General features: G+C 32.0%; 5 protein-coding genes across 8 annotated transcripts; 2 read left to right on the top strand and 3 right to left on the bottom strand.

Moving 5' to 3' along the window:
• Positions 1-17: 17 nt before the first annotated feature.
• On the bottom strand, positions 18-2,800 carry LOC143203805 (uncharacterized). Of its 3 annotated transcripts, none has more exons than XM_076416090.1 (9): positions 2,357-2,799; positions 2,126-2,299; positions 1,873-2,076; positions 1,551-1,817; positions 1,362-1,490; positions 1,091-1,298; positions 750-1,038; positions 538-687; positions 18-477 (listed from the first exon to the last, which is right to left on the bottom strand). In XM_076416090.1, exons 1-9 carry the CDS (start codon positions 2,715-2,717, stop codon positions 43-45), a joined length of 2,217 nt encoding a protein of 738 aa, XP_076272205.1. In that variant the 5' UTR covers positions 2,718-2,799; the 3' UTR covers positions 18-42. The 3 variants fall into 3 exon arrangements, with proteins under 3 accessions (XP_076272205.1, XP_076272206.1, XP_076272204.1); XM_076416091.1 differs by having other exon boundaries at positions 2,126-2,304; positions 2,357-2,744; XM_076416089.1 differs by having other exon boundaries at positions 2,126-2,800.
• On the bottom strand, positions 2,742-4,620 carry LOC143203806 (AH receptor-interacting protein). The gene is made up of 6 exons (XM_076416093.1): positions 4,107-4,620; positions 3,866-4,051; positions 3,649-3,814; positions 3,402-3,588; positions 3,205-3,347; positions 2,742-3,149 (listed from the first exon to the last, which is right to left on the bottom strand). The coding sequence occupies exons 1-6, from the start codon at positions 4,185-4,187 to the stop codon at positions 2,947-2,949; spliced, it is 966 nt and encodes a 321-aa protein (XP_076272208.1). The 5' UTR covers positions 4,188-4,620; the 3' UTR covers positions 2,742-2,946.
• On the top strand, positions 4,203-5,704 carry LOC143203807 (epimerase family protein SDR39U1). Its single transcript, XM_076416094.1, has 6 exons — positions 4,203-4,285; positions 4,459-4,561; positions 4,620-4,784; positions 4,837-4,980; positions 5,033-5,409; positions 5,462-5,704. The coding sequence occupies exons 2-6, from the start codon at positions 4,540-4,542 to the stop codon at positions 5,651-5,653; spliced, it is 900 nt and encodes a 299-aa protein (XP_076272209.1). The 5' UTR covers positions 4,203-4,285; positions 4,459-4,539; the 3' UTR covers positions 5,654-5,704.
• Positions 5,705-5,962: 258 nt separating this feature from the next.
• LOC143203801 (nudC domain-containing protein 1) lies at positions 5,963-9,109 on the top strand. 2 transcript variants are annotated; one of them, XM_076416081.1, is made up of 3 exons: positions 5,963-7,600; positions 7,662-7,952; positions 8,576-9,109. In XM_076416081.1, the coding sequence occupies exons 1-3, from the start codon at positions 6,461-6,463 to the stop codon at positions 8,858-8,860; spliced, it is 1,716 nt and encodes a 571-aa protein (XP_076272196.1). In that variant the 5' UTR covers positions 5,963-6,460; the 3' UTR covers positions 8,861-9,109. The 2 variants fall into 2 exon arrangements, with proteins under 2 accessions (XP_076272196.1, XP_076272197.1); XM_076416082.1 differs by having other exon boundaries at positions 5,964-7,600; positions 7,662-7,959.
• LOC143203803 (U5 small nuclear ribonucleoprotein TSSC4) lies at positions 9,043-9,942 on the bottom strand. The gene is made up of 3 exons (XM_076416087.1): positions 9,631-9,942; positions 9,352-9,575; positions 9,043-9,305 (listed from the first exon to the last, which is right to left on the bottom strand). The coding sequence occupies exons 1-3, from the start codon at positions 9,867-9,869 to the stop codon at positions 9,118-9,120; spliced, it is 651 nt and encodes a 216-aa protein (XP_076272202.1). The 5' UTR covers positions 9,870-9,942; the 3' UTR covers positions 9,043-9,117.
• Positions 9,943-9,955: the final 13 nt, after the last annotated feature.

Genomic DNA, 9,955 nt, shown 5'->3' with positions numbered 1-9,955 from the left:
GAGGAAATAAAACATAGTTTTCTGTACAATAATTTTATTTGGCTAATTGGAAACGGGTTCTACATGCCAATTATCACTAGTGTCATCTAAATTTAATTTGGATATTCGCGAGTAGACATCAATCAGAGCTTCACCCTCTTCCTCGACCTCATCGTCGCTAACAAACAGCACCTCAATGTCGTTATCTTCCAACTCTTCATAGTCCACACCATCTGTCAAACAATCGGTAAAACAGGGCGATTTAACGTCTTTGTCACTATCAAGTTTGATCGCATTTTTTATGGACGGTTCAATGGAAATTTTCTGCATGGGGATATCGCAATATGGACAACTGGTGTCTTTCCTTTCCAGAAATGCTTCGTGGTGGGCAAGAGAACCACAAATGTAACATTTATAAGTAGGCATTAAGAAAATGGGATGCATAGTTAAACAGCAGCGAGCGTCAGAGTGTGGTGGTAAACACGTAGCACCGATTAGCTAGAGATACAAATATGCAATAAAAATGGTTTCTTTAAGTGTAACATATTTAGTTCTTACTTTCTCACCACACAACCTACACCGAATCATATCTGGAAATGTCAGTTCATTGGCCACCTGAAGGACTTTTGTTATTTCTTCAATAAAATGTTTTCCAACCTCGGCTCGCAATAAAATCCCACTCACTACGATTTCTTTTAGGAAAAATACCTACAGTACAAGAGCCAAACATGTATCAACGCATCAAAAATAACATTGAACAATACACCTACTTGCAGTTCCATACTTGTTAGTTGGAATGGGCTCAACTTCTTCCCCGAATACATAAGGTCAAACAAGTAAACTAATCGCTCAACTATTAGCTTAATATCAACGAGGTACTGCAGAAGAATAAACGGTTTTATGTCGTAGTTTCTAACTTCTTTAACAGCCACAAACACAGTCTCCGACAATTTTGCAATTATTCTCATGACTTTCAGCTTATGCAATGATAAACTGTCATAATCCATCAATGGATCTATACCGAGCCAAGGGAATCTCTGTTCTTTGAGGCAGAGTAACCTAAAATTAATTTTTCACAAAACAAAGCATTTTTAATAGCAGCAAAATGTACCTGAGGGTTTCTATACAGTCCCAGTGCTTTGCCAATGTGCCACTCTCATTATCCATTAATTTTTGTAGGGGATTTATATTGGAGTCGTAAAATAAGTTAAAATACACAAATTGTTTGCCCTTAATGGAATTGGTTAATTTATAAGGACTTAAAAAGATGCCAGTTAAAATTCTCTGCTTTGTTACTATGAATCCATGAGTTCTGAATCCTAGAAAGAGAGAGTTTAGAGGACACAAAAAAACTGGTAATGCATATTGCAATAGTTACATACCTGGTTCTATTTTGAGTGGAATTACCTTTTCCTCTATGGAAATCTTACCATAGTGTATAGATAATGTCAATTCTTTAAATGAACCAGTGAAAGTAAGTACCTGGAGTTTCTTATCATAATATGAAATACCTGAAAAATCCACCAATAAATTTACAACATAATTTTAATAAAACCATGATTTTTTTTAACCTGTGATGTATAAATTTTCTACGCTGTGCACGGAAAAATCTGTAACACTTCCAGAGCCATTAATTACATAAAAAAATAAATAACATTGTTTTACCGCGACCAACACAGTATATTCGTTAATATTAAACAAAGTAAGTTTATCCACCATGTGATCTTTGTCTTGACAAAATTGTACCTCATTGTCACAAACACATTGACTCTTATCAAGATCTATTATTTGCAGTATTACAATTCTTCCGTCGATATCACCTACACATAGTGCACCTCCTAAAACGCAATAAAGCTTTATTTTTTTAACTTTAACCATAACAATCTGTGTTACCAAACTCCTGAGTTTTATACCAATGTACACAGCTAATGTCTCCTAATGTAGTTTTATATTCACCTAAAAATGCACATTCTAACTCTTTACTATTAGTGTGTGAACAGAAAACCTTCCAAATACTAATAAAACCATGTAAATGTCCAGCAAAAATAACTGTGTTTGCATGATTATCTACGTTATAGGTATGGCTCCAACAAAAAGCTAAAATACATTAGAGTCATGCTAGAAAACAAATTAAAAATTTTCTTACCCACAGGAGCCACAGAGTCGACACGATTTTTAAACTCAATGTACTTTTGTATCACCGGAAATCGATTGCTATATATAAAATCGCTTTTCTTTCGTTTTAAAATTTCTTCTGTTATATTTAAAACAATGCGATATTCAGTCATTTCACTTTCATTGACATATCTCATATATATGTCTAAACTATATAATTGAGTTAATACACCCAAAAGACAATCTGTACCTTCTACCATACCGCTGTTAGACCATATAGCAGTTAACGCCAGTGGTTCAACGAGTGCCGTACCGTTCATATTGGAAGACAACTCAATACGAGCTATGCTCTCATATATTGATTCCCTTGGAAGTTCATGAACAAATGTATTTAGATCCAGTTCTACGTTGTCACATATAGAGTATTTGGAAATAGGTATGAAAGTCTTCTGGCAAGAAAGCTCTGTGAAGGAATTATCCAAGTTTGGTTTGATGGCCACCACATAAAGGCCGATTTCGGATAAAATGACAACACGATCATCATCAGATAATGTACACGCAAAATTAGTATAACCCCTGCCAGATAGTTTAAAAAAATCCAGTTGTTTAAACACAGGAGCCATTCTTACATTATATTAACAAACCACTATGACAAAATAACATAACCTTTATTGTTTACATCTAACAGAGATCATAACCTAATATTTATGTGTCATATGTATATATAATCACAAAACATTGATATCTGTATATTTTGTGTATATAATGCGAATAACCAAATAACATTAAGATTAATTAACACAATAACTCTTTGTAAAAAGTCAATAACTATAAATACATATGCATATTAACTTACATAAATAATTTTTCTAATTTCTTTTTATCGTGAAGGTCTTTACTTTTCTGTAGTGCTTCCAATCTGGTCAATTCTTTGTTAGCCAAGGCAATGAGACTTTTATCTAATTCCATAACTTTCTCCAAGTCAGCCCTTGCTTCTTTAGGGTCCCACGCTTCTATATGCGCTTTTGCTCGACGAAAGTAAGCTTTTACATTATCTAGAAAGAATTATCAAGATGTATCTTTTTTAAAGTTCAATACATATCAACATACCCTTGTCATATTTTAACACTTCAGTACAATGGGTAATTGTAGCATAATAATCTCCCTCATTTAGTTTACACTGTGCAAAGTTCAATAAAATGGGGAGACGTTGCTGATTTAACTGACTCCATTCAACATCATGAGGTTTCTCTCTAAAAGATGGTACAACACAATATTCAAATCAACAAAATCAAAGTAATATTTACTTAAGCATTAGTTGATCCAAAAGGCCAATAGCTTTTGCATACAGTTCACCTGCTTTTTTATAGTCCTTTTTGTGATACTCTTCATTACCTTCAGCTTTCAACTTGGGTATCATTTCTATACGTTCCTCTGTATCCATTTGCCATGTCTCTTTTTCATATTGCCCAGGTTGTTCCACATTTACAATTTCTTGAATACAAAAACTCCAATTTAAATCCTAGTTTAAATAAATATTTATATAATCCATACCCATGATAAATTCCAAATTCTGGGGTTTCTTTATAAGCATATTTAAGTCATCATAGCCGATACCCTCAGTTTGTAAAGTCATAGAGCATGTATGGACATGCTTATGTTTATTAGGATTATTTATATCTCTAAGGGTTTTTGATACAAATGGGTATTCCATTACAAGCTACAGAATAAAGTGTGTTAAAAAAAATTTAGTATTTAGCAATACTCATACACTTTTATCCACAGTAAATTGTGCAACTTCTCCTAAAGCCATTTTTTGTAATATAGCTTCCCAAACTTCCAGTTTAAACTTTTTTCCTAAAACCAGCTGCATTGGTTCTTTTTTTCCTAATTTCCTTGAATCATCAATAATTGTTTGTGTCTTATCGCACAATTTAGTTTGAAAATGAAAAAATATCTAAAACCAGAGAATACATTAAACAGGTCAAAAAAACATTAACAGGAAAACTCACTTTGGTTCCATCTTTGAAATCTATAGGAGCTCTACCAGCATGCAAAATATGTTTAACAATAAATTCTTTATCTTCAGACATCTGGACAACAAAAAAAGAAAATGATCTGTACAACAATTATTCACTACGTTTTTAACTCCACAATGTTTGGGTTGTTTTGACAGTGATATGTTTTAATGGTAACATAAACATATTCATTTAATAATGAATAAACTTAGAGTATTAAAAGAAAGAAACTTCATAGTAACACTTAATAGTCTTATTTCTTTAAAATTCCAAAACTCTTTAAAAAACTAAAAAAAAAAAAATTTGGTTGCATAACAAACGTACTTAATGTGTCAAAATTTTGTAGAATGCATTGTCAGACCCAGAATATGTTGTATATTTATATACAATATTATATAAATATATAATTTAACAAAATATTTTGAAAATGTCTGGAAACATTGTCATTGGTATAGTAATCTAAATACGCCATTTGTTTAATTCTAACGCTTTTCATATTGTTTTTAGGAGGTGGAACAGGTTTTGTCGGGAAACATTTAATTAATGCCCTTAAAAATAAAAATTATGCTATTACTGTGATATCTCGTATGCCAGGTCCTCAACATATATCGTGGAATGATTTGAATAAGTCAGGTCTTCCCCAAGGCACCTTTGCAGTTGTTAATTTAGCAGGTAATGAATAAATTAAATTTCTGTTTGCAGGACTAACCATTTAATTTTTAAGGACAAAATGTGATGGACTTTAAACAGCGTTGGTCTGCGGGCTTTAAACAGAATGTATTCAATTCAAGAATAAATACAACCAGTGCTTTAGCCAAAGCGATAAATGAAGCATCAGTTAAACCACAAGCTTTTATATCAATGTCAGGCAAGTCATTATGATAATTACTGAATATTTCCATTATCGGTATTATTATAAGGTGTGGGAGCCTATAAACCTGACAAAAGTACACAATATACAGAAAGCAGTCATGTATCGAATTTTGATTTTTTTTCAAAGTTGGTTTTGGAATGGGAAAAGGCAACATCGTTAAATAATGAAGCTCAGAAACAGTGCAGAGTCGTGTCAATACGCAGTGGAGTTGTGTTGGGGAGAGATGGAGGTATGATCAAACAGTTATATTTGCCCTTCTTTCTGGGATTGGGTGGTCCTATTGGAGACGGTTCACAATTCTTACCATGGATACACATAGCTGACTTAGTGAATCTTATTATTTTTGCAATAGAAAATAATAAAGTGAAGGGTATAATTAACGGTGTAGCTCCAAGTCCATGTACTAATAAAGAGTTTTCAAATGTAAGAAACCTAGTGATTATTGTATAAATATATATTAAATATTTTTCTATAGGCCTTCGCCAAAGCACTGAGACGTCCAGCCTGCATACCAGTGCCCAAATTAGTTTTTAATATTATGTTGGGAAATGATAGAGCCAAAATGGTTACCGAAGGCCAAAAGGTATTACCTCAACGAGCCCAAGAATTAGGGTTTAAATTTCAGTACCCTACTGTGTCAGAAGCTTGCTTAAATATCGTGAAATAAATAGTATTAAGAATGTTCATTTTTCAAAAATAAAATTAAACAAAAAGATAATGTTTTATTTAATATTTAACTAATTCATTTCTAATTTTCAAAAGAGTCACAAACCATTGAGAATATTGTCTATTATATGTAATAATCTCTTTATCTTCTCCCTATATTGTGATGTCAGCCATTTATATGGAATAAAGCAATTTATGCACAGATTAATTAATGCTCTCGTATTTTGTGCATTTAAATTTAAATATTGTCAATTTTTTCTATGGTTGTCAATATATATTTTATATATATATATATATATATATATATATAAAATTTTATCGAAGTTCAATTGATCGAGTCTTGATTGCAGCGAATCTGTTTGATAAAATTAATCGAAATTCAATTAACTCACTTACAATCAGTTTAATCTTTAGGAAAAGAAAATGAGTAATTTACTAATGCTCTATTAAATCTTTTGTTTTATACTTTTTTAAAATTGGTTGCAGTAATAACATAATAATATTACTAACAATATAATCTAAATAGTATCATTACCAATTTATACAAATTAGTCTTTATTGGTAATTGTTAATTATCTAGAAAGAAATTGATATAAATGAGATTGATATATTGTTATAAAATATTATTTATATTAACATAATAAAACAGTGAAATATTTGAGCGATCTGGCAATGTCGTGTTTAGTCAAATGGTTTGAATAGATAATTTTTTCAAACATAACCTCAATAACAATAGCCCTAAAGTGTTGATTTGTACCAGATTGCGTTACATACTTTGTAATAACAGTGTTACGTAGAGGGTGTTAAGATGAGTTCTACTGTGTTGGAATTAAAACCGGATCGGCTATTATTGGATTCTAATTTCGACGGATACAGGCTGTCTTTGGAAGAAATTCGGATTTCTCGAAAAGAACTCCAGGCGCCCGTCGAAAAAATTTTACTGAACTCAACTCAGTACAGTTTTTTGCACGCCAAGTTATTTGGTTTACATAACCACTTGTTTGCAGATCGGTATGACGATTTTAACTCTGTTTATTTTGTTGACAAAAATCGCAACGTTCAGAAAACCTACGTTGATACGCTTACAAATGAGCTTGTAGCTCCGGTAACAGTATTTAACGTTCCACCCTGCAGAGAACCACAGTCTGGTGATTATAACGTTACTTTACATTTTGCTAATCTGACATATGCAGTACTCTCCGATGGAATGGGTATGCTGTACATCTTGGAAACCAGAGATAAAAAGGATGACGACTATTTTGAAAGTGTGTTTTCCACAAAGCCTCTCGATATCGATGATCAAGGTTTTATAATAACTGATTCGCTTTATCACGAGGAAAGAGGTGAATTGCATGTTTTACTGCTACACATACAAGATGACACTGTCGATCATTTCGTGTCTGTTATACATTGGTTAACATTCAAACGAATGCGCGAAGACTCTATTTGGGGTCAAACAGCATTGAGAAGATTAAAAATTAAAGGAGAAGTACAATACTTAAAGCTAGAGCAAAACTGTAATAACATTTATATTGTTTCGGACAATGAGGTGAGGTTTGAAGTAAATTCTGAACATCCTATAAGGCAACGCACGACTGACCCAAGGAAAGTTTATAGTTGGTATCAGAGTATTGATGACATTACAGTCAAATTCAAACTACCAGCAGAGGTTGAAAAGGATTTAATTATTGTAGCAACGGAATCAAACCATATTACAGTTCAGTATGAAACGCAGGTCCTTCTCACTGGAAAGTTATTCAAGACAATTGATTCAAATCTGACCGTTTGGACCCTAACGGGTGATGTTCTTGAAGTAGTTTTAAATAAATCTGAAAATTCTTATTGGTCTGACTTAGTTGAGACAGATAAAGGGGGAGAACATGTGCTGGACTCCTATGCAATCACCACAGCTAATGATATCTTAGGAAATTATTCGACCGATAGAGATGTATTGTTTTTTATTCATTAATATTTAATTACACAGTAATCATTTTTGTTTTAATTTTAAGGCAGTACCCCAAGGAGGTGCGGTTTTTAACTCACAGCAAATCGAAGAATGTGATTATGAACAGGAAAAATCAGAAACATTCCGAAGAATAAGTGGAATAGTGAATACTACCACTCACAAGGCTTACTTGGGTTCTTACAATATTGTATTAAGCCCATATTTGGCTACCAACCAGTCTCCTGCCATGGGAATCAGGCATGACGTAGATGTGTGTTTATGGCAACCGAGTGTAGAAAATGATGATTTTACAATTAAACATCAGGGAACCTTGCTAGCATTTGGATATGTTCAGGTTGATGGTATATTTTAATCTACTAAGTCGTAGTTAGCGATGGGGACTACCGAAACATTCGATAGTTATAAAACAAGTTCAATGAAAATAGTAATAACTCTTTTATTCACAATCAGTCATATATGCATATGAGTGTAAAATTAATTTTATGTATTACTGTTTCTTTAAGATGGTAAAAATAGAAAGATTTTTGTTTTTATATTAAAAATACATATTAAAAAAAGAGCATTACCTACTTACCAAGTTAACAATAATCTTCAGATACTTAAATATTTATCACTTATGTCGTTACTAGGCTTTATTAAACCGCAGAGCGGTCTGTATTAATTGATAATTTATTTATTTTTTACTTCGCCTATTGATATTTTATTTCTACCACTAACACTAACTATACAATTACACTTACAAATAAACAAAAAAAATAAAAATTCTGAATTCAAAAGCCACTATGTTGATGTAATTTATTATTTCTTAATTCCAAATAAAACATAAAACCATAGATTAAAAGTATAGTGAGTTAAAAACGCTAAACATTATAGACAAATAACGTTCGATGGTTCCCAACGTTAGTTCTACTCGAATAGCTCCTAGACTAATATTCAAATCACACTTGGCTATTTTAGGCTTCAAAACAGAACAGAAAATTTACCACGTGCTCGCCCAATTTAGAATATGCAGCAATCAGCGAATCTTCGGGACATATTTTCATATACCACCAAAACAAGCCCGTTTCTTCCACTGAACTAAGACACCGCTCCACTGGTAGGCATATTGGAAGCATGGCCCAGCAAAAGGTATTTAATTTACCTAACGAAGATATACTGGGTTTATTTGCAAATGACAAACATCTCTTTGTTCTTGGAGAGACCTTTATTTTGACTTTATATATAGGCACTGTTCATGAATAGTTGAGACATGCACTTAAAAAATGCATGATTCTTTTTACTGTATTAATAAAAGACTTAATATATTTTCTTTTGAACATAAAAGTTCAACAAATGAAAAACATTAGTGATATTTAAGTTTTTTTAATTTGATAAATGTTTTGTTTCCTGTTAAATTTTTTAAAGGTAAAAGAAGAAAATACCTGTTTTTATCCCATTATGTATTTAAAACTAGTTACATTTTTAGAATAAAACTTATATTCTATATATAAATCTGTCTTTTATTCATTGTCATCATCAAAAGTCAAGTGATCAAGTTTCAATTCCCTACCTTTCTCTGGTTTAGATCTTTTGGGGCCCTTAACTTTTTTCATGGTTCTATCACCAATATTATACTCCGGCATTATCAAAGTAGAGTTCCTAAATGAGGTTTTGAAATCTACAGGCTTGTCAGCTGTTGAAATATCTCCTACAAGGGTAACTGAGTGAAAGATGTGTTAACATACCCAACTTACCTTCCAACAGTCCTTCTGTCCTTTTAATGTGTTTGTTAAATACAATTTTCGTTGGTGTTTCTTCAAACTCTTTATCAGCAATGTCCTGTTCTGACTTTCTTCTTTTTTCCAAATCTTTTAAAAAATCCATAGCCGATTTTTTGTTACTCTCTTCAGTCATATCTTGCACATCCTCCAAAGAGTATTTAGTCCATTTGTGAGGATTTTTCTTAAAATCTGGCATTCTAAGTAAATAAAAATATTAGTTAAATCTGAATTAGTACTTAATGACTTACTAACCTGTTGATATAATTACGAGGTGCAGTTTTTAAAGGCTTCTTAAAAATACTTTCCTTTCCTCTAAAGTGTTTCATTTCGTGCTTTTGTACACCTCTTTTAACCACATATGGGGTTTCTTTTTTACCGTCATCTGAAATAATTGTATTTCTATTACTTTCCAATGCTTCAATTTGGCCAAAAATTTTATTCTGTCTATCTGCAAATTCGGAATTGCCCAAATTAAGCTTAAAAGGACTCATTTTAAAATGTATTTGTTATAGCAGGAAACGTTCGAATATTAAGGTTATGTTTTACTTAAACTGTCATTGTCTAATTTGGTTTGTTT

The sequence above is a fragment of the Rhynchophorus ferrugineus genome, unplaced genomic scaffold, assembly GCF_030347505.1.
Source record: "Rhynchophorus ferrugineus isolate W39M unplaced genomic scaffold, kcgeb_rfMv2 rfM10, whole genome shotgun sequence".
NCBI classification, from domain to species: domain Eukaryota; kingdom Metazoa; phylum Arthropoda; class Insecta; order Coleoptera; family Curculionidae; genus Rhynchophorus; species Rhynchophorus ferrugineus.
This window is presented reverse-complemented; position numbering and strand designations above follow the sequence as displayed.

Coding starts and splice junctions, on each gene's coding strand:
- LOC143203805 (XM_076416089.1), bottom strand. CDS start 2,717: ATGGCTCCTGTGTTTAAACAACTGGATTTTTTTAAACTATCTGGCAGG. Junction 1,039..1,090: donor GACTGTATAGAAACCCTCAG/GTACATTTTGCT, acceptor AATTAATTTTAG/GTTACTCTGCCTCAAAGAAC. Junction 478..537: donor GTAGGTTGTGTGGTGAGAAA/GTAAGAACTAAA, acceptor TTGTATCTCTAG/CTAATCGGTGCTACGTGTTT.
- LOC143203806 (XM_076416093.1), bottom strand. CDS start 4,187: ATGTCTGAAGATAAAGAATTTATTGTTAAACATATTTTGCATGCTGGT. Junction 3,815..3,865: donor AATTTACTGTGGATAAAAGT/GTATGAGTATTG, acceptor TTTATTCTGTAG/CTTGTAATGGAATACCCATT. Junction 3,589..3,648: donor GAATTTGGAATTTATCATGG/GTATGGATTATA, acceptor TTTGTATTCAAG/AAATTGTAAATGTGGAACAA.
- LOC143203807 (XM_076416094.1), top strand. CDS start 4,540: ATGTCTGGAAACATTGTCATTG. Junction 4,785..4,836: donor TGCAGTTGTTAATTTAGCAG/GTAATGAATAAA, acceptor TTAATTTTTAAG/GACAAAATGTGATGGACTTT. Junction 5,410..5,461: donor CTAATAAAGAGTTTTCAAAT/GTAAGAAACCTA, acceptor ATTTTTCTATAG/GCCTTCGCCAAAGCACTGAG.
- LOC143203801 (XM_076416081.1), top strand. CDS start 6,461: ATGAGTTCTACTGTGTTGGAATTAAAACCGGATCGGCTATTATTGGAT. Junction 7,601..7,661: donor ATTATTCGACCGATAGAGAT/GTATTGTTTTTT, acceptor TTTAATTTTAAG/GCAGTACCCCAAGGAGGTGC. Junction 7,953..8,575: donor TAGCATTTGGATATGTTCAG/GTTGATGGTATA, acceptor TGGCTATTTTAG/GCTTCAAAACAGAACAGAAA.
- LOC143203803 (XM_076416087.1), bottom strand. CDS start 9,869: ATGAGTCCTTTTAAGCTTAATTTGGGCAATTCCGAATTTGCAGATAGA. Junction 9,576..9,630: donor CCTCGTAATTATATCAACAG/GTTAGTAAGTCA, acceptor TTATTTACTTAG/AATGCCAGATTTTAAGAAAA. Junction 9,306..9,351: donor GACAGAAGGACTGTTGGAAG/GTAAGTTGGGTA, acceptor TTACCCTTGTAG/GAGATATTTCAACAGCTGAC.